We start from the raw sequence: 21,153 nt of genomic DNA, 5'->3' as shown, positions 1-21,153 counted from the left end.
CATCTAATCATCACAATTTTTCCAAACTCTCACACAAAATACAATAAACAATTCAATTTTTTCAAATCCCAAAACAAAAATAATATTAAAGAAATAATATTTTAACAATATTTTATTCAATTTTCATTTCATCTCATTTCAACTCACTATCCAAACCTCCCATAAGTTTCATTTGGTTTGTTGGGATAATGTGTGCTTTCCAGTGGGGTGGCGGGCTGGGGTTTCCTAATTTGAGGGTCTTCATTAAGGTTCTCTTAGGGAAATGGATGTGGAGATATAATTATGAGAGGGAAGCATTATTGAAAGTAGTGATCGATACTAAGTATAGTTGGTTGGTGTTCTAACGAAGTTAGGGGGGCATATGGAGTGGGATTATGGAAAAATATTCGGAAAGTTTGGGGATCCTTCTCTAGATATACGAGACTAATGATGGGGGATGGTAACAAGATTAGTTTTTGGCATGATGTTTGGGTTGAAGATACAGCTCTTAGGGATGGTTATCCCTCTGTTTTAGAATTGCATGGGAACAAGATGCTTTGGTGGCTGATTTAAGGGAAATTACTAATGGCTTACAATAGTGGAATGCCATCTTCATTAGGGAGGCATATGATTGGGAGGTTGGTGCCTTTACTGAATTTTGTAACTTGTTATACACCTGTGGAGCTGGTGATACAGTGGTGGATAAGATTGCTTGGACTCCTTCCAGTAAAGGAAACTTCTGTGTATGCACTTTCTATGAGGTCCTTACTACTTAAGCTAATAACCACTTTCCTTGGAAGAGCATTTGGAGGAGTAAAGCGACTCTTTTTCTGGTATATAAGAGTAAATTTATTGATATGAATGAAATAAATATAGCTCATGTACACAGGAAGTATACAAAAGAACACTGAAATACATTCTAAGATCAGGAGAATAAAGACAAGAAAGCATGCACATTGTTTCCATTAAGAACAATGGCTGAAAACCAAAGCATTAAAGTGTACAAAAAAATTCTGAAGCTCCGTCGATGAAAGCTCCCTATCTTCAAGGCAACTCATTTCTTTCCGACCATATACACCACATGATACACAACAGGATCATCTTCCACACTGCTGCCACTTGAGGACAACCATGAATCTCCTTCCAGCAAGCCAATAAATCTACCACCCTCCGAGGCATTACCCAAGCGACATTAACTCTTCTAAAGATCTCATCCCACATCACCCTTGTTACCTCACAATGCAACAGTAAGTGGTCCACAGATTCCCCATCCTTTTTACACAAATAGCACCAATCCATCACGATGCAACCCCTCTTCCTCAGATTGTCTGTGGTCAAAATCTTCCCAAGGGCTGCAGTCCATATAAAGAAGGCCACTTTAGAAGGCACAGGAGACCTCCATATATTCTTTCAAGGGAAATGAACATTAGCTTGTGATCCCAATAATTTCTAATACTCCCTGACTGTACACTTCTTGCTGGCATTAGACCTCCACTGCATCTTATTCCTATGTGCCGTGGTGTTCCCTATAGAGTATATTAATCTGAAAAAGTCTGAAATAGAGGGTAACTCCCAATCATGAATGTCCTGATTGAAGAGGATATTCCAATGGGAAGTACCATGAGAGGATGTTCGCAAATTCGCCACAGTAGCGTCACTATTAGTTGCAATATGATAGAGAATTGGAAAAACTGTGTTAAGAGCGCAATCTCCACACCAAACATCATGCCAAAACCTTATTCTAGTACCCTCTCCAACCAAGAAACAGATATGCCTTACAAAGCTCGTCCACCCCTTCCTAATAAATTTCCATAAGCCCACACCGTACCCCCCTCACTTCATTGGAATACCAACCCCCCAAGCACTTCTGTGTCTACAATCAATAATCTTCCTCCACAACGACTCCCCCTCCAAGTGATACCCCCATAACCATTTCCCCAACAAAGTTTTATTAAAGGTCCTCGAGTCGCACACTCCCAATCCCCCATTCGAAATTGGGGAGCAAACTCTATTCTAATGCACAAGATGAAATTTCTTCTCCTCCCCCACTCCCCCCCACAAAAAGGCCTGGAACAATTTCTCAATCTTGTTCGCCACCCCTGTAAGCAAAGGGAACAAGGATAAAAATAGGTGGGAAGATTCATTAAGGTGCTCTTTAGTAATGTGAGTCGACCCCCTTTCGATAAATAAATCCGTTTCCAACTAGCCAAGCTTTTCTCTATTTTCTTCACGACCCCTTCCCAAATAGCTCTAGCCTTAAAAGTCGCCCCCAACGGCAGGCCCACAATAGGCAACGAGGATACTTTACAACCCAAGAGGCTTGCCAAGCTGTTGATACAGGGCACCGTACCCACCGCAACCATCTCAGATTTACTCAAATTCACCTTAAGCCCCGACACGGCTTCAAAGCATAATAAGAGTGCTCGTAGAGATTGAATTTGGCCATGATTCGCTTCACAAATAAGAAGATTATCGTCTGCAAACAAGAGATGTGAGATTAAGATAAAACCATTAATACCCTCACCCACCGAAAATCCTGAAAGAAAGCCACCTCCAACAATCGCCTTTACCATCCGACCAAGTGCCTCCATAACTATAACAAAGAGAAAAGGGGATAGTGGGTCCTCTTGCCTCAAACCACGAGAATTGTTAAAAAAACCAGCAAGGGTGCCATTCACTAACTCTGAGAACCAGATAGTGGAAACACTATGTTGAATCCAAGAAATCCACATATCACCAAATCCACACCTCCCTAGCAAGAATATAAGGAAATCTCAGTTCACGTGATCATAAGCCTTTTCCGTATCAAGTTTGCATAGAATACCAAGAACTCCCTCCTACAACCTATGATCCAAGCACTTATTGGCAATAAGGACCGAGTCTAGGATTTGTCTCCCCCGAACAAACATATTTTGAGGCTTAGAGATAATTTGTTCCAATACCAGGCTTAGTCGGTTAGCTAGAACTTTAGAAATGATCTTGTATATTCCACCCACAAGGCTTATGAGACGAGACTCCTCAATTGTCATAGCCCCTTGTTTCTTCGGAATAAGAGCGATGAATGTCGCATTGAGGCACTTTTCTAATTTTTGATAGGAGTGGAACTCCCCAAAAACCTGCAATACATCATATTTTATAATATCCCAACATGCTTGAAAGAATCCCATCAAAAAGCCATCCGGACCCTATGCTTTGTCCTTGTCCATGCTAAGAATGACCTTATAAATCTCATCTTCATCAAAAGGTCTTTCTAGCCAACACGCACTCTGCGAATCAATAGAGTCAAACAATAGATTATCAAGCTTTGGCCTCCAACAGGCCGGTTCCGTGAGGAGATTCTTGTAGTAATGCACACCATGGTTTTCTAATTCTGAGGTGGAAGTAAGCACTTGAGTACTTGAAAGAAGTGTCTCAATGGCATTGTTACGCATATATGAATTAGCCATCTTATGAAAGAACTTCGTACAATTATCACCTTTTTTCAGTCAAAGGGCCTTGGATTTTTGTCGCCAAGAAGTCTCTTTCATCAATAGTACCCTCTCCAAATTTGTCACTACCAAGCTCTTCCTCAATGATACCTCCTCCGAGGTGTCTCCCATCAGCTCCCTCCCCTCAATAGTCTTTTGGTTAACAACGTTACCAAAGACTTCCAAGTTCCACTTCTTAATATTGAGCTTTAGGGCCTTAAGCTTGCCTACAAGGATGAAATTAGGGGTGCCTATAAATTGATAGGATACCCACCAATGGCGCACCCTCTACAAAACCATCATCTGCTAACCACATATTTTCAAACTTAAAATACCGGCGTCCCCCCTGGATTCTCCCACAATCTAACAAGATAGGAAAGTGATTTGAGTAGATATGGGGCAGCCTCTTTTGACGCAATTTTGGAAATTGGGTCTCCCACAAAGGAGACAATAAATCTATCCAATCTCGACCAACCTCGACTATTAGACCAAGTGAACTCGCCACCAACCATGGAGAGATCCATAAGATCTAGATCAAAAATGAATTCCAAGAACTCCTCCATGGCTAAGGAGGTTCGATGATTCCCCGATCGTTTACTAGAAAAGTGAGTGATGTTGAAGTCCCCACCCATACACCACGACACCTCCCATAACCAATATAAACCTGCCAATTCATCCCAAAGTTGTCTTCTATCTCCATTCATGTTTGGCCCATAAATGCCTACAAAAGCCCACTCCCACCCATCTACCACATTTTTAAAATGGCTAGCAACCGAAAAAGTACCAACACACTCCTCTTCCGCTTCCACCACTCTTTTATCCCACATTAGGAGAACACCACCTGATGCTCCTAACGAAGCCAAATATGACCAGCCCACATACGAGCACCCCCACAAACTTTGAATTATTCTTCTATCAATGACCCGCAATTTTGTTTCTTGAAAACACACCACATCAACCTTCCACATTCACAACAAAGATTTAATGCGGAGGCGCTTGTTGCGATCGTTAAGCCCCCGCACATTCCAGGAGAGGATCTTAGGTTTCATGAACGGTAGCGACCCCCACCCCTTTCAATCTATCCCTTCTGCCACATCCCTCCTTTGGTTAATAGTTAATAGAACATTTGAGCCTTTTGAGTTCCCTGTCTATCTTTGTGGCGGACTTCGATCTACTAGCTTCAATGGCCACAAGAAGAGCTTTGACTTGTTCTTCAAATCCTATGCAAGAGACCCCAACTCAAGCTTGCATCTCCTTAACCTTTTTAAACACCCACTCCGAGATGAACCTTTCTGGGTTGGGGCTAGGAGGGAGCATGCATATTGGGTCAGCATCCCTCCCATCGAAACAGGCCCCTTCACAAACAGCCAACTGCAAATCCACTCCTTCTGACCCCCCCACAGGGAACATCACATTTCTCATATTGCCCCTTCCATTTTTTAGTGATGTTTCCAAGTCTAGTACCCCGGATGGGGGATCCAAGACTGCATCCCAACTCTGCCCAGCCCCTTTGACTAGAACTTCACATTCTGATGGACTAACCATATGAGATAACCTCGTGGATACACCCACGTCCACCATTGTGTGGTTCTGCGCAGGTCCCGAAAGTGGGGAGACCACCATCGCATGGTTCTGTGCAGGTACCAAAAGTGGGGATGCACTGGCGACCTCTTCCGGATCACAGAGGGCTGGTTTTTTTTTTTTTGTTTCGACTGCATTCTTGGGGAAAATTCCGACCATTGACAACTAAGAAAACATTGGTTTATCCTTATTGATTGGTGTTGTATGTGCAAAAATATTGTTGAAACAGTGGATCATCTACTTCTACATTGTGAGTTTGTTAGGGTCTCATGGAACTATTCTTTTAAGCAAAGTGGGATTAACATGGGTTATGCCTAGGAGGGTGGTTGATCTGGTAGCTAGTTGGAGAGGGATTAAGGGGATATCCCAAATTGCAGCTGTGTGGAAGATGGCTCCCATTTGTCTACTTTGGTGCATTTGGAGGGAATTATTTATTTATTTATTTGATAAGTAAAACAAGTATTTATTAATCCAACAACTGTCAATTACCAAGTTAAAAATGCCCTAATTATGTAGGTGCATTAGAAACTAAGAAGTCATGAACGTCCATGCCATTAAAGTCCACAGCAATGGCCCAAGTACAAAGAGTCCTAAAAAATAACATTTTTAGCTCTGCCAAAGATCTCTCTGTCTTCAAAAGTCCTCTCATTACGCTTCTGCCACAAACACCACATAATACAGATAGGGATCATCTTCCAAACTGCTATGATCTATCTCACACCTCGAATTGAGGTCCAGCAAGCCAATACATCCAACACAGTTTCCGGCATAATTCACGCTAAGTCCATTCTTTTAAACACCTCATCCCATAGAGTCCTGGCTACCTCGCAATGTAAAAATAAATGATTAACCGACTCACCCCCACTTTTACACATGCAACACCAGTCAGCAATGGTTATCCTCCTCTTTCTTAGATTATCCGTAGTGAGAATCTTGCCTAAAGATGCTATCCACACAAAGAAAGAAGCTTTGGGAGGAGCCTTGTGACGCCAAAGCCTCCTCCAGGGAATCTGTATCTCAGAAACTTGTGTGAGGACCTTATAGAAGGAACGAACAGTGAACACCCCTTTCCCTGCAAGACTCCACCACAAATCTTCATGCTGGAAGAATACAAGAGACTATAAAAATCTACAAAACTTCCAATCTCCCAATCTTGTGCTGCTCGGTTGAAATTGATGTTCTAGTGAATGCTCCTACCTGAGACTTCCATAACCTCCGCCATTGTGGCATCGGGAGCGCTCTTTGGAGGAATTTAAGAGTATTTAAATAGAAAAAAAGAAAGAGAAAAAAATATTAAAAATAATATGCATGTTGCTTGAATGATTATAAATAGAATTATTGATATTATATACACAGCAGAGAAACCACACTGAGAGTAGCTGCACTACCCTCTTTGACCCACTTCTAACAGTACTTGAAGGTGTGTATATCTTTCCATCAGACATGAAGAGGGTTGTTGCCTAATCTAGCACACCTTCCGAATCTCTCTCTCTCTCTCTCTCTCTACACCTTACCTCTTTCCTAGATCAGTCTTAGTAACGTGTTAAGCTTCCCACCCTTTGGATGGAGAACCGGATCTAGGCAAAAGGGAATCTGTAGGGTCTTTATGGTCTGAAGCATGTGGTCGATGCTGCAAATTCATCTTCCTTACCTGTGGAAATCCACAACTGGCACCATGAGCACTGTGAACTAAATTGTCTGCAAACTTCATGATGCTGTCTGGCCACAGATACACACTTACATTATTTTTGTTTTTGTTATTTTATTAAATTTTGAACTTCAACTCTGTTTCACAGTGGAAATAGTGTATGAGTTGTTTGCCAATTGGGCTTGTAGTCAGACTTCGCTGTGCAGATCTATGTTACTTGATACTAACTGTTGCCTCTTATGAATTCTGGATGAGTCGCATTATGGTGGAATCTGTGCTTTGGTTGCTCCGCATTATTTTTGTGTAATTAGATTCTTTATATGTTGTTGTGGGAAGAACAGTGTTTCCTGGAAGTAAAACATTGCTTCAGATTTTTCCATTTACCATGTGTTTGATAAACTCATGATGAATATGGCTTGTGTAGATTTTTCATTATCCGAAGTCACCGTATTGTGCATGCTTTGCCTATTTTAGTCATGGTCTCTATGTCAAGAAAGTTTATAGTATCCACAAAAACAAGGTTTGTAATGTATATTATTAATCACAGATGTTTTCCTTCCCAAAGTGGCGTATTAAGCATTTCTTTGTCACATGATTCATGTAATTTGATGTGGGTATATGTTTTTTGAAACTATATTTATTGGCATAATTGTTCTAATACTTGTATTTAAACTCTTGTTTACGTATATGGTTACTAACCGTCCATTGTATTTCTGAATCCCTTTATTTGCCAAAGGGTTGGTGACGAAGATGATGAGATGGTTGTCCATGATCAGGATGTTCAGAGACTTGTAATTGTCACCCAGGTATGACGGTTGAGTGGGTCATTATTTTACTTTCTTCTGAAAGATATCTGGTTGCTGCTGTTTTGCACTTCATTTGTTACATTCTAATCAAAAGAAGTTTAGTCATGATTAATCGATTTCCACCATATCACATTTCTGACCGATATCTCAGCCTGAAATGTATGCATATGCATTGGGAAGTGGTAAAAATGAGTCCTGTTTCCTGATGGTTCTCCTTACATCACTAGATTCTTTGAATTGGGGAGGCTAACTGCGTAGTACAATTTAATACTTAATTGGTATCTTCAGGAATCAGCACAAGCCTAGTGTGCTGGTCAGTTTCAAAGTTTTATGATGTATGGTAATCATTCTATTGCGTCATAAATTCTTTGATAGATGTTCTCTGTACACAAATGAAGTGGATGGTCCTCTGTTGCTATCACGGATGGTTGAAAGATCCTTAAACAATAATCTTCTGGTAATTATGGAAAATTTGCAAACAACAACAAAAAAAAAAAAAAAAAAAAAAAAAAAAGAAAGAAAGAAAGAAAGAAAGAAATTGAGAAAAAGTATGAGGACAGAAGGGGGTTATTCAAGTTATTATTGAGTCCCGGGGGACTTTGGAGTGCTCATCCACTTTAGTTTAGGAAAGAGAATCAGCATAATTCTTATGGAAGCAGTTTTGGATTTGCTTCTTGAAAGTTGAAGCTTTCTTGATGTGAAGGTTCATATCGGTATTAGTTACAATTTGAAATATAAAAATCTGATCTCATATTAGTAGAAACAATTTGGAATATATACTTGTCCCTCAGGGGATGTGAGAACTTTTCCTCTGACTGAACTATCTTCTTCCGCCCACTCGCCCTTTTAACTTACGCTGTGTTTGTTTAGGGGGAAACATTCTTGAGAAAAATGTTTGGGTTGTGTGATTGTCAGGGCCAGACTATAGAGATCAGAGGAAAACTTTTTGTGGGTCAACAGGAGTTGGGCTATTTATATCAGCAGGCGTTGCTGGCACTGGCGACTGTATGTCCTTAGGTGTTGCTCCCTACCATATTTAATTCTGACTCCTAAGAGGCGTTGCCCCTTGGTTGGGTTGGGTTGGGTCTTTTAGGCGCTTGGTAGCATGTTCTGGTCATATGGAATGAATGCACACTCTTTATGTCACATTGTATTAAAGCTTCCCGCCATTCAGTCTTGTTTCATTGAATGTCATCTGCCACATTGAATGCTCAACCTCATACCTCCCATCATCATAAATACTCTCGACTTCTTTTGTTTCATCTAATGATGTCATTGCATCCCCTGACATCATCACTCCCTGACGGGATGCCATAGCCTGTCTCTATACCTTGCCTTACCATATCGCCCTCAGCTGGGCAAGGACAGCTCCTTGCTTTGTGTGGCTGGGCCTTGGGCTTCTGTTGCCCATTTAGCCAATATATGGTCTTGAGTTTAGTTATGCATATGGAAAAAAAAAAATTTCTCTCATGTTGCCACTTGGAAGGTTGACTTTGAACTTGGCTTTGACTTACATGTAGCAGCTGACAACCCTTTCTTCCCTCTGATTCTGGTTTGAATGCCTTTAAATTAGTAGCAGATGGGTTCCTTCTAATCTTTAGCCTTCATTGTCTTTCAATGATCCCAGAAGTTGGTCTCTCTTTACCACACTGCCATAAGCATTATTTCTCCTTTCAACATCAATGGGAAAGAGCTCTGCCTTGGAATTTCTTTTTTCCCATACCTCTTGATTGTAATTTGATTGGTTTTAGTTTCAATTGGCTCTTTCTTCTTTTATTTGTTTTTATCTATTGCGAGTCATTTTATTATAAAAAGAAACTCCCTCCCTCCTGTGGGTCTCTTGCAAGTGCATGTCTTTTGTTCAGAAAAAAGAATATCTGAGGTTCGTAAGTACGCAAGTTGTTTGTGTTGCCAGGATTTTGTTGTATTATTGTGTCATTAGTTTGTTGGCATTAAATTGACTCCTGATCCTTTATCTGTTCTGCAGAATAGTAGGATAGGTCAAGAAATACAAGGCAGTGATAAAGAATCAAAATCAATTTCCAACGAGCATGCTTCTGCAATAAATGATGGCCTTTACTTCTATGAGCAGGTTGGAGTGCCTGTTGGTCTTTGTGACTAATTTGAGTTTCGTAATCTCTGTAACCAGACGTTTAAACATGTTCATTATTTAGCAGGAACTGAAAACTAAGAGATCTAATCGTAGGAAGAACAATGATAGCTTTGAGAGCAGAGATGGAAACTCCAAATTTTCAAGCATTGCTTCAGGAGTCTCCAATTCAAAGGCTGGTGATAATTACATCAGTAGTACTGCTCTTGATTTGTCTGGAAATTCTAATTCACGAAGAAAGCAAAGTAAAGGCTTTTTGAAGCAGCAGTCATCCCATAAACAACGTTTTTTCTCCGGCAACGTCAGAAGCCATGGAAAATGCAGGAACTCTATTGGAATCATGTCAGAAAGTCCACCAAGCAACTCGGTTGGATTTTTCTTTGGTTCTACACCTCCTGAAAATCATGGGTCAGTTTAGAGTGACTGTTGCCTGTGTTTATCTTATGATTAAACAATTTGTTTACCTAAAACACTTTGTGGCTGTATTTTAGTATTTTCTTTCTTGATTTTAAGAAGGCAAAAGTAATTATTGGTTTTGAAGAAGCGATGTATTACTTTGAGTTTGCTAAATTAAATGTTGTCTAAGTTATTCAAGTAGTTCTTTGAATTTCCACTAAGCTAATACAAATCTGTATCTAAATTTGACAGCCATAGGCCTTCAAAGTTGAGTGGTTCACCACATGGGATTCTGTCTGGCAGTAGTCCACCAGTGGGTTCCATGCCAAAGTCATTTCCTCCATTTCAGCATCCAAGCCATCAGCTTTTAGAAGAAAATGGTTATAAACAGCAAAAGTAAGGGGTTGTGATTATGTGAATTCTGTATTTGTCTATGAGAGAAGGAGATAAAGTTTGTAATACAAAATCCTCTCGTGTGGTTGCTCTTCCTGTTAGGTACCTGAAGTTTCATAAGCGGTGCCTGAGTGACAGAAAGAAGTTGGGAATTGGTTGCAGTGAGGTGAACTCTTAAATTCTTAAAACTAACATGTGATATTAGGAGAATGAATAAATAAATAGGGAGCTATTTATTTTATCTCTATTTTCAAAGGCCTTGTCTTTCAAAACTATGGACTTAATGACATTTGTTTCTTTTTGGCTATTTCACCTTTAAACAAACAAAGATAAGAGGATACTTCGAAATGCCCATAAGGATTTCAAGTGTGGAATTTCAATAACAGAGTGGTCCATTCTTTTCTCTTTTCTCTTTTCTTTACTTTCATTACATAACAGCCAAAGGAAAGCCAAGCCACATTTGGGTTTCTATTTTAGGAAACCTGGGTTTCCTTATAGATTAATGGTTTACTTTTAGAAAATTAAATTTTGATATGGATGTCAAAAGGTTCCTAGTGAATTGTTTGTTCTTTTCAGTGAATCATTTTAAACTGTGCTAGAAATAAGAGGAAAATATAGTATAGAAAAAAAGGGAGCTGTAATAGTATCTCTTGAAGCTGCTAGCCTGCTAGGACTGTTTTGACTCTTGAGACACATTGCTTGGAAATGAGAAGTTCTTACTCTTTATAAGGTTCCAATGAGGCTTCAATTGTATCATTAATTAGTCCTTTTAGAGTATAGAGCATGCGGTTTGGGCCTCCCATTGGGACGTTACAAGAAATCAGCCCCATGTATGACTCCTAAAATGTATTTACCCTATAACTCCAAGCCATTACAATTCCTAGAACCCTTTTCTAAACAAACTAGGATTTAAGTTCGTACAGCCCTATTACTAGGCTTTTCAGGCCTCATAAACAAGACTATATTGCCTAGAAGGCCCCCCCCCCCCCAAAAAAAAAAAAAAAATAGCTGTTGTAAGTCCAGAAAGCTTTTATAGCAACTTCAAGTTCAAGAAAACCAATCCCTACTGGTAGATAACAGCTGCAAACAGCAAGGAAAATCTCTGCCTTGTTGCCACCAGCCCTAGCAAGAGACTAACCAAAATTTTTTTTTACACATACTACAATGTCATAACTAGAGGAAAGAAGCACTGCTTGCAATCTGCTACAGCCTTGTTTTCTTGAGGTTCTTGCTTAATCTTTTTAAAGATAACCACCTAAGGAAAGTTTCTGCGATTTTAAGAGACTGAAAACTAGACTCAAACTCATCAAATTCAACCTTGTTACGACATCTCAAGTGGACAATTATTGATGCACTTGTTATAGCTAGAAGCGAAAATGTAAATAGCAGATCATATCCTTACGGGACGGTAATTTGGGTTTCTTGCTTGAAATTTCGGTAGTGTTACAAACTCCAAAAGACCAAGTCAATGATACAATTGAAACCCCTTAGAATCATTATAAAGAGCAAAAACTTCTCTCCCAAGTAATGTGGGATCTTATTCACCACCTTATACTTACTCAGTATAGGTATCATAGCTAACCATTTTCTTTTCATATATTAGGGTGTTTAATGCCAATTGTTTAATTAAATTTCATCCTAACGTGTGCAAATGGGTTTTCTATTTAATGCCAGTTTATATGTGCACGCTAGTCCTTAATTGTTTTGGTTTATTCTTCATGTATTTGTTTGTTAAGTTTTTAAGTTCATAACTTCATTTATTCTCAATATACATGCACATGTTTCTTAACATGCAGGAAATGAATACACTGTACAGGTTTTGGTCATATTTTCTCCGAGACTTGTTTGTCCCTTCAATGTATAGCGAGTTCCAAAAACTTGCACTCGAAGATGCGGCTGCCAATTATAACTATGGAATAGAGTGCCTTTTCAGGTTCTATAGGTATATCAATAATCTATGTTTCTTGTCAAAAAAAATAATACTCTTTGTAATAAGCACTTACTATATTTAAAGAATTTTTAGCACTTTTTCCTCTTTTTCAGTTAAGTAGATCACTTGTATACTTCTTGTGTACTGGCTTTACACTCTTTTTAATCTTAATAAAACTTTACTTTTTCTGAAAGTAAATAAAATTTTATTGAATCAAGTACGTAGGTGTTGCCCAAGTACGTAGAGAGTATACAAAAAGAAAAACACCTAGTTACAAGTTAGGAGCTAGAAAATGATACAAGAAAGTCATGAAAGCTAGATCCATTGAGCCCAGAGAAATAAGGTGTGAAAAAAGAAATTTCAAGCTCATCTAAAGAGCTCTCATGTGATACCCTATATGATAAGGGTAGGTAGTGTATGAGATCTCATATTGTTTGGGAAGGAGAAGTTCTTGCTCTTTATAAGGTTCCAATAGGGTTCCAATTGTATCATTGACTAGTCCTTTTGGAGTATGGGCCATGTGGTTTGGGCCTTTCATTGGGGTGTTACAAATGATAACGCCATATGATACCCATATGATAAGGGTAGGTGATGTATGAGATCTCACATTGCTTAGGAAGGAGAAATTCTTACTCTTTATAAGGTTTCAATGAGGCTCCAATTGTATCATTGACTAGTCCTTTTGGAGTATAGGCCAATTGGTTTGGGCCTTCCATTGGGGCATTACATTTCATAATCTTCAAAGCTCTGGTCATTCCTTTCAAGCCAAATGCACCACATGAGACATAAATGAATCATTCTCCATACAACAGCAAAATGGTGGTTGCTGTGAAGGCCTTTCCAACAAGCGAAAAGATCCCACCACTCTCTTAGGCATCACCCATGCAAGTCTAGTCCTGCTAAAGATCTCATCCCATAACACCCTTACCACCTCACAATGAAGTAATAAATGATCCATAGATTCTCCACTTTCTTACACATCTATAACAACAAGTCTACACTTTCTCAAGTTGTCCAAAGTCAAGATTTTCCCAAGAGAGGCAGCCCAACAAAAAAAAGCAACTTTGGAAGGCACCTTACTCCTCCAAATGCACTTGCAAGGAAAAGGAGTCTAGGTCTGACATAACAACACTTTGTACAATAATTGAACAGTAAACTTCTTATTCACAGCGTGCATCTAGAGCATCCTATCCACCTCAACACTACTGATGCTTGAAGTGTATAACAAACTGAAAATGTCGAAAATGGCTCCAATTTCCCAATTCTGGCCGCTCTAAGAAAATGAACATTTCATTGAGAAAGCTCATTAGAGCTGGTCCAAAGGATCCAATACCGAGATGATGCTAGGTGTAATCCGTGTGTACTTCCTGTGTACTTGGGCTATGCCACTTTTCAATGAGTAAAATTTTATTCTTATAAAAAAAAAGTGTGATTCTTCCCCCTTTCAACAAGTACATCATTTTCCAACCTGCCAACCTTCTCTATAGCCAAATCTTGGAAAGCTATGAGTTTTCTGCTTTGATTATAGCACATACAATTGCCTTCCAAGGACTATTTTTCCTTATTAAGATACTAATGCTTGTTTACTTTCATCAGTTAATCTCTTTAATAGTTCTTTCTTATTTCAGTTATGGTTTGGAGAAGGAGTTTAGAGAGGACCTGTACAAAGACTTTGAAGAGCTCACCCTTGACTTCTATCATAGAGGCAATCTTTATGGCTTAGAAAAATATTGGTAACTAACTTGCACTTCTTTTTCCCATTATTTAGATGTGTTTAGATTGGTTGAATATGTAAAAATAGAACCGGGCCCTGAAATAAATTTGAATTGATATATATTTTTAGTTTTTTGCTGGTGTACTAGCGGAAAATCTTTCAGTTTGGAAGATTGTCCCAACACTGTTACAACTTAAAGTAAGTTTTATACACTCTTGAAGGGTATTGAAATTTCTGAACACACAAGCTAGTAATGCTCTAGGTCATTCTGGACAAGTCATGATATGAATTACCAATGGGAATGGGTATTCTTAAGTCATTTAAATCAAATTGTGATGAAGTGAAAGGCTCTTCACTGGTTTAGCTGCATGCCTTGGAGAAAAAAGCTGATAAAATAATAGGACTCGAGTGATTTGGTTGTACTAGCAGTGTGGGAGAAAGAACCCTTTTTCTTCTTGGCTGGTTTGGGGGAAGCAACCAGCCTAGCTGTCGTCTAGGGACAGAGAGAACCAAACCATCAGCAGTTGAGAATTTTGGAAAAAGTATTTACAGGTTACTGAATGAGTTTTCTTTGAACTAGGTTTTGGTTATATATCTTGTGGAAAAGCTGATGAAAATATTGAAAACTTAAATTATTGAATTGTGCCAGCAGTGTGGGAGAAAGGACCTGCCATGGCTGTGGTAATGGTGTCCGGCTGGTTTCTTTCAAAGCCTTCCATTATCACAGTGTAACATGCTCTGAAGTTTGTGAACAAGTAATGCACAGGACTGAAGCGAGTGGAGGGTAACTTACACTTGAGGATAAATGTGATCTTAAATTGCTTAATAAGTCAAAAGAAATTGTTCAATTTTGTGGACTGCATTCCAATAATTGTAATGCCGTGAATCCTAAGAAATTTAAGGTTAGCAAAAGCATAATCTGTGATAGAAAAAGATCCTTTCAGTTGGATCATTCTTGAAACCTTCCATGTTTTCATACTTGATCAAGATGGCTGACTCTGTACTATATCCTTTGTTAACAGAGTTGTTGGAGACAATCTTGTAGACAGCACCTGCTGGAGTCCTAGGCATCGATGATTTGTTGCCTAAGATGCCCTTAACAATCAAAAGGTCCTAAAAAGTACTGTTAAAAATGTGCCTCGAGAAAGCATTATATGTTTTTTTTATCATAATGGTTTTTTTTCCTCTTTACAAGGATAACTTAACCAAATGACATTATATGGCTAAAGAAAACATATTTTTGGAAATCTACCTCAATTGAAATGGAGTTAAGTTTTTTGGTATTTTATGTTTAATCTAAAATGTATTATACTATTATATGAAAATGAAAAAAGTATTTATAGATTTGTTGCCTTGGGCCTTAATCATTTTTTTTTTTTTTTTTGTAAGTAAAGGCCTTAATCATTGAGCCACTCTTATAGAGCAAGGGGAAATATTTTAAGGAGTTTGTTTGGAAATCAATGAAATAGACAGCCAAGTTTGTTCTGACATCTTTTTCCTTGAGAAGAATGAAAGTTAAAAGATTCAAGATGAACTTGAAAAATGTGGATTCACATGGCATCTTCAGTAAGGACAAAGATTTGGGTTGTATGATGAAGTCGAAGTCCTTGCTTCACTGGTTATGAACGCCTGAGTTTTGAGAACATTTGAAAGGTTTTTCACATATTTTGTATCAATTGTCTAGGTACACTCCTTCCCAAATTTGATTATGGGAGTTGCTCATCGAATTGGATTTTTAAGAAGGTTGAGGAGCTACAAAATATCTTTGGGGTCTCTTTTGGAGGCTACGAGGAACAATTTTGTGGCTATTGAAGCTAGCCGTTCGAAATCAGCCACAAAACAGGACAAGGAACTCAAACGTTTAACTTGCTCCATCAATTATGATTTTAAGGAAGGGAGTAGCGGAAGGGTTAGACCGAAAGGGAGGGGCAAGTTAAGTTTTAATGAAGCCTAAGATTGTATCATGGAACGTACGGGGGCTCAATAATAGCAATAAACGTCTTCGTATCAAAGCTTTATTGAGGTAGTGGAAGGGTGATGTGGTATGTTTTCAAGAAACAAAATTGGGTTTCATTGATAGAAGAATTGTGCGTAGTATATGGGGATGCTCGCATGTGGGTTGGGCCTATTTGGCCTCTCAGGGAGCCTCAGGTAGAGTGTTATTAATGTGGGATAAAAGAGGGGTTGAGGCGATTGAGGAGTGTGTTGGTGAGTTTTCGGTTTCGACGTTGTTCAAAAATGTGAGTGATGGGTGGGAATAGGCATTTGCAGGGTCCTATGGTCCTAATATGGATAGAGATAGGCGAAGGTTGTGGGAGGAGTTGGCGGGGATATACTCTTTATGGGATGTGCCGTGGTGTATGGCGGGTGATTTTAACATTACTCGTTTTTCTAGTGAACGATCGGGGTATCACCAGCATACTATGGCCATGGTGGAATTCTCTGAGTTCATCTTTGACCTAAACCTTATGGACCTTCCCTTGGTGGGGTGGTGAATACACATGGTCTAATGGCCGGGCTTGGTCGAAATTGGATAGATTCTTTGTCTCGCCGTCATGGGAAGCTCACTATCCAGAAGTAAGTTAGAAAAGGTTAGCTCGAGTTAGTTCAGATCATTTTCCCATTCTCCTAGATTGTGGGGGCATTCACTGGGGTCACCGGTATTTTAAGTTTGAGAACATGTGGCTTAAAGCGAATGAGTTCGTAGAGTTGGTGCGTACTTGGTGGGCATCGTACCAGTTTAGTGGTACTCTAAGTTTCATTCTTGCAGGTAAGCTGAAGGCTTTAAAGCAATATCTGAAAAAGTGGAACTTGGAAGTTTTTGGTCACATTGACAATCAAAAGTCTACATTGTTAAGAGGAATTGCAGGAGTTAGAGGATAAGGAACAATTGGGAGAGGCCTCGAAGGAGGTGTTATTGAGGAAGGCCACGGTGGTGGCAGAGTTGGCAAGCGTTTTGTTGTCAGAGGAGACATCATGACGTCAAAAATCCAGAGCCCTTTGGTTGAAAGAGGGTGATAGGTGTATGAAGTTCTTTCACAAATTGGCTAATTCACATTGGCGTAACAATGTTGTTGAGTTGCTTCATTCAGGTACTCAGGTACTATCCTCTCCCACTGAACTAGAAAATCATATTGCACATTATTACGAGACTCTTCTCACCGAATCGGCAACTTGGAGGCCGAAGCTTGATGCCTTGTCTTTTGAGGCAATTGATCTGCAAAATGTGAGTGTCTTGGAGAGACCTTTCGATGAAGAGGAGATTTTCAAGGTTATCTTTAGTATGACTAAGGATAAAGCACCAGGCCCGGACGGTTTCTCAATGGGTTTCTTCCAAACTTGTTGGGATGTTGTGAAAGATGATGTCTTGCTGGTATTCAGTGAATTGCATGCTTTTCAGAAGTTTGAAAAATCACTTAACGCGACTTTTATTGCTCTCATTCCCAAAAACACCGGACTTCGAGTATTGAGGATTTTTGTCTAATAAGTTTGGTTAGTAGTGTCTATAAGATTATATCGAAGGTTCTTGCTAACCGGCTTAGCCGAGTGTTGGAAAATATTATTTCCAAGCCTCAGAATGCTTTTATTCGTGGGTGACATATACTCGATTCGGTGCTCATAGCAAATGAGAGCCTAGATGCTAGATTGCGGGAGGGAAGTCCAGGTATTCTTTGCAAGCTTGACATGAAGAAGGCTTATGATCATGTGAATTGGGAATTCCTTTTGTACTTGCTTAAGAGGTGTGGCTTTGGGGATATGTGGATTTCTTGGATGAGTCATTGTATTTCAACTGCCTGATTCTTAGTTCTAGTTAATGGCACTCCTGTTGGTTTTTTTGATAGTTCGAGGGGTTTGCGGCAGGGTGATCCGTTATCTCCTCTTCTATTTGTTATTGTTATGGAGGCGTTGAGTAGGATGGTGCAGACTACTGTTGGTGGGGGTTTTTTATCTGGTTTTCAAGTGGGAAATGGCTCTGGTGGCCCTTTTAGCATCTCACATCTTTTCGCAAATGACACACTGGTATTTTGTGAAGCAGATAGTAGCCAGGTCCAAACGTTACGTGCATTATTACTTTGTTTTGAAACAGTGTCAGGGCTCAAGGTGAACCTTGGCAAGTCTGAGATGGTTCCGGTTGGTGTGGTCCCTAATATACGCAGTTTAGCAAGTCTTTTGGATTGTAGGGTGTCCTCTTCCCAATGAAATATTTGGGTCTTCCGTTAGGTGCAACTTTCAATAGTAGAGTAATATGGGATGAGGTGGTGGAGAAGATAAAGAAAAGGTTGGTTGGATGGAAAAAAAATGTATCTATCAATAGGGGTCGTCTCACTCTTATCACTCTTATCACTAACCTCCCCACATTTTTTTTATCTCTCTTTCCTATGCCTACAGGGGTGGTGAATAGGATTGAGAAACTTTTTAGGGCGTTTTTATGGGGAGGCATAGGGGAGGAGAAGAAATTTCATTTGGTTAGTTGGAAGATAGAATGTGCCCCAGTTGTGAATGGGGGGTTGGGTGTTTGTAATTTGAGAACCTTTAATAAAGCGTTATTGGGGAAATGGCTTTGGAGATATTATTTGGAAGGGGGATCATTGTGGAAGGGAACTATAGACGCTAGATATGGTATTGCTTGAGGTGGTTGGTGTTCCAAAGAAGTGAGAGGGGGTATGAAGTGGGGTTATGGAAGTTTATAAGGAAGGGGTGGACATGCTTTGAAAATCATATTCGCTTTGTCGTCGGTGAGGGCAACCAAATAAGCTTTTGGCGGGATGTGTGGTGTGGAGATCATGCATTGGAAAGGGTTTTTCCATATCGTATTGCAGCTAATAGGGAGGCTTTAGTGGTGGATGTGCGGTTATCAACTCATAGTTCGCATCAGTGGAATATTTTTTTTAATAGGGATATTCATGACTGGGAATTATCTATGGTTTCAGACTTTTTCAGCCTATTACATTCCTCGGGGACTACTATGGCACAGCATGATAGCTTGAAGTGGAGGTTTCAGGATCACAAGAAATGTACAGTAAAGGCGTATTATCACCTATTGACTACACAGGATCACACTCCATTCCCTTGGAAAAACATTTGGAGGTCTTGTGTGCCCTCTAAAGTTTTTTTTTGTTTGGAATGCCGCTCTTGGGAAGATATTGACCACGGACAACTTGAGGAAGAGAGGATGTGTAGTGTTGGATTGGTTCTACATGTGTAAAAAGAATGGAGAATCGGTGGATCATCTCTTACTACATTGTGACGTAGCAAGAGTATTGGGTTGGTGTTGCTTGGGTAATGCCTATGAGGGTGGTGGATTTGATGGGTTGTTGGAGAAAATTGCAGGGCAGTCATCAAGTGGCAGCAGTTTGGAGGATGATTCCGTTGTGTATCATGTGGTGTATTTGGACAGAAAGAAATATGCGATGTTTTGAAGACAAGGAATTCACAATGGTGGAGTTGTTGAATTTTTTTCTACGTACTTTATTGCTTTGGTTTTCTGCTATTGAATTAAACAAGGATGATATTCATAATTTCTTGTCCTTAGTTCATCGCTCTTAGAATGTATTTAGGTGTTCTTTTATATACTTCCTGTGTACTTGGTACATGCCTATTTCATTCATATCAATAAAGTTTATCTCTTACTTTAAAAAAAAAAAAAAAAATCTGGAGTACCGGACCGAATTAGAAATTGAGACTGGTGCAGTTAAAAATTACTGATTTGTTAGGTCCTTTTCAGTTTAAAAATGCAATAATTAAGCATATCAGCACGAGTGCGTTAGGTTCTTCCTGCCCCAATTCAGAAGCTGATGTTCTGTTTGTAATTATTGACGGTTTGTTTGTGTTTGTGGCAGGGCATTCCACCACTACCGTGGGCTTCATGACCCGAAAGAACCCCTGAAGAAACGTGAGGAATTGGATAGGTTACTCAGGGAAGAATTCTGTAGCTTGGATGACTTTCGTGCGAAAGAGAATACCATGCCATGAAAGAAGACAGTCATTAGCTAGCAGTTGCACTAAAAATTCCTTAGCAGGGACTAAAATGTTGACGTCCTGATTGGGGAAAAGAATTCTCACAACTTAACGAGGGAATTGGAGTTAGCAGCCTATTTTTGGAGAGGACATGAAGAGAAGATTGTTTCTGTATATTGTATGTGAGTAGGATCAGGGCTGCTGACGTGAGAGTTTTGTTTTAGAGCTTTCTAGTTTTGGTATACCTCTGCATTTTTGGGGCTATCTGCAAGCTTGTAGAGGTGCTTGTGCATTTTCTATGTGCTTCTTCCCTCTCTGGATTGTAACCTGTACATATGGGAAACTGCAAAACAAACTACTAAAGAAAAAAAAAAATGTTGTACTTTAGACCTTGTGAAATTTGAATAATAAGAGATTGTTTTGAAGTCTCAGGTCAATCCTTTTATTTTCTCCTTTTTTGGGCCCGCCCTAGTATGATTTTACGTCATAGATTGAGCGCAATGGTCAAAATTCATGTTTTCCCTTTTTTAAGGTGTGGGGTGGAAGCCATTCGTGTGCTGTTCTGCAGAAAAGCAGGAGTGAATCCTTCTACCCTTCTATCCTTCCACTATCACAAAACTTGTACCGATATTGGTGATCAGAGTGAATCCAGCTTGGGTAAAGAACGACCCACTGTTATGTTTACAAATCCAATTGTATGTAACACTAGTTATTTCACACCACTCAGAACAAGTAGAGAAGAAGAGATGGAAGAAAATAATTCAACTTTTTGCATAAGAAAAACAGTCTCTTTCAGCGCCCCTATAAGCAGGAACCTACAAATCATAAAAGGCGGCCCAGGCCTCTTAACTTACAGCCCATAACTGAAATACAAACTAGTAGTTGAAAGAACAAGTAAATGGATAAATGGCCCAGGGATAAATCCCTTAAACCCACACTCGCTGGGCCCAGCCCATCTCCCTTAGTCAACTGCCCTTAGTCTTCAGACAACACACTTCAGTTCTAAGACTTCAGTCTTCGATCCCCATGTGAACCTTAGGGTTCCTTTGACTTAACTCAGCAACTCATCTTCCTCCCAATTGCCCCTATGCCGTCGCCACCTCTCCCTGGCCAAGCTGTCACTGGCAGCCTTGTCACATACCCCCCATCAAAACACCTTGCCTGCAAGGTG

At 39.6% G+C, this 21,153-nt stretch overlaps 1 protein-coding gene across 5 annotated transcripts in view; it reads left to right on the top strand.

The window, feature by feature from the left end:
• LOC121238424 (la-related protein 1A) overlaps positions 1–20,421 on the top strand; it is a 30,488-nt gene extending 10,067 nt beyond the window's left edge. For 2 of the 5 annotated variants that reach the window (XM_041135273.1, XM_041135271.1), the window contains exons 7-14: positions 7,412–7,481; positions 9,469–9,573; positions 9,656–9,999; positions 10,240–10,383; positions 10,483–10,546; positions 12,177–12,322; positions 13,939–14,043; positions 19,865–20,421. In XM_041135273.1, coding sequence (XP_040991207.1) covers positions 7,412–7,481; positions 9,469–9,573; positions 9,656–9,999; positions 10,240–10,383; positions 10,483–10,546; positions 12,177–12,322; positions 13,939–14,043; positions 19,865–19,997 — 1,111 coding nt within the window. In that variant the 3' untranslated portion in view covers positions 19,998–20,421. Of the gene's footprint in view, positions 1–7,411; positions 7,482–9,468; positions 9,574–9,655; positions 10,000–10,239; positions 10,384–10,482; positions 10,547–12,176; positions 12,323–13,922; positions 14,044–19,864 lie in introns of those variants that run through there. The other 3 variants (XR_005935125.1, XM_041135272.1, XM_041135274.1) reach the window with 3 other exon arrangements.
• The last annotated feature ends 732 nt before the right edge of the window (positions 20,422–21,153 follow it).

This window comes from Juglans microcarpa x Juglans regia, chromosome 7D, assembly GCF_004785595.1.
Source record: "Juglans microcarpa x Juglans regia isolate MS1-56 chromosome 7D, Jm3101_v1.0, whole genome shotgun sequence".
Classification (NCBI taxonomy): domain Eukaryota; kingdom Viridiplantae; phylum Streptophyta; class Magnoliopsida; order Fagales; family Juglandaceae; genus Juglans; species Juglans microcarpa x Juglans regia.
Note: the sequence above shows the minus strand (reverse complement) of the source record. Positions and strands in the feature narration are given on the sequence as shown.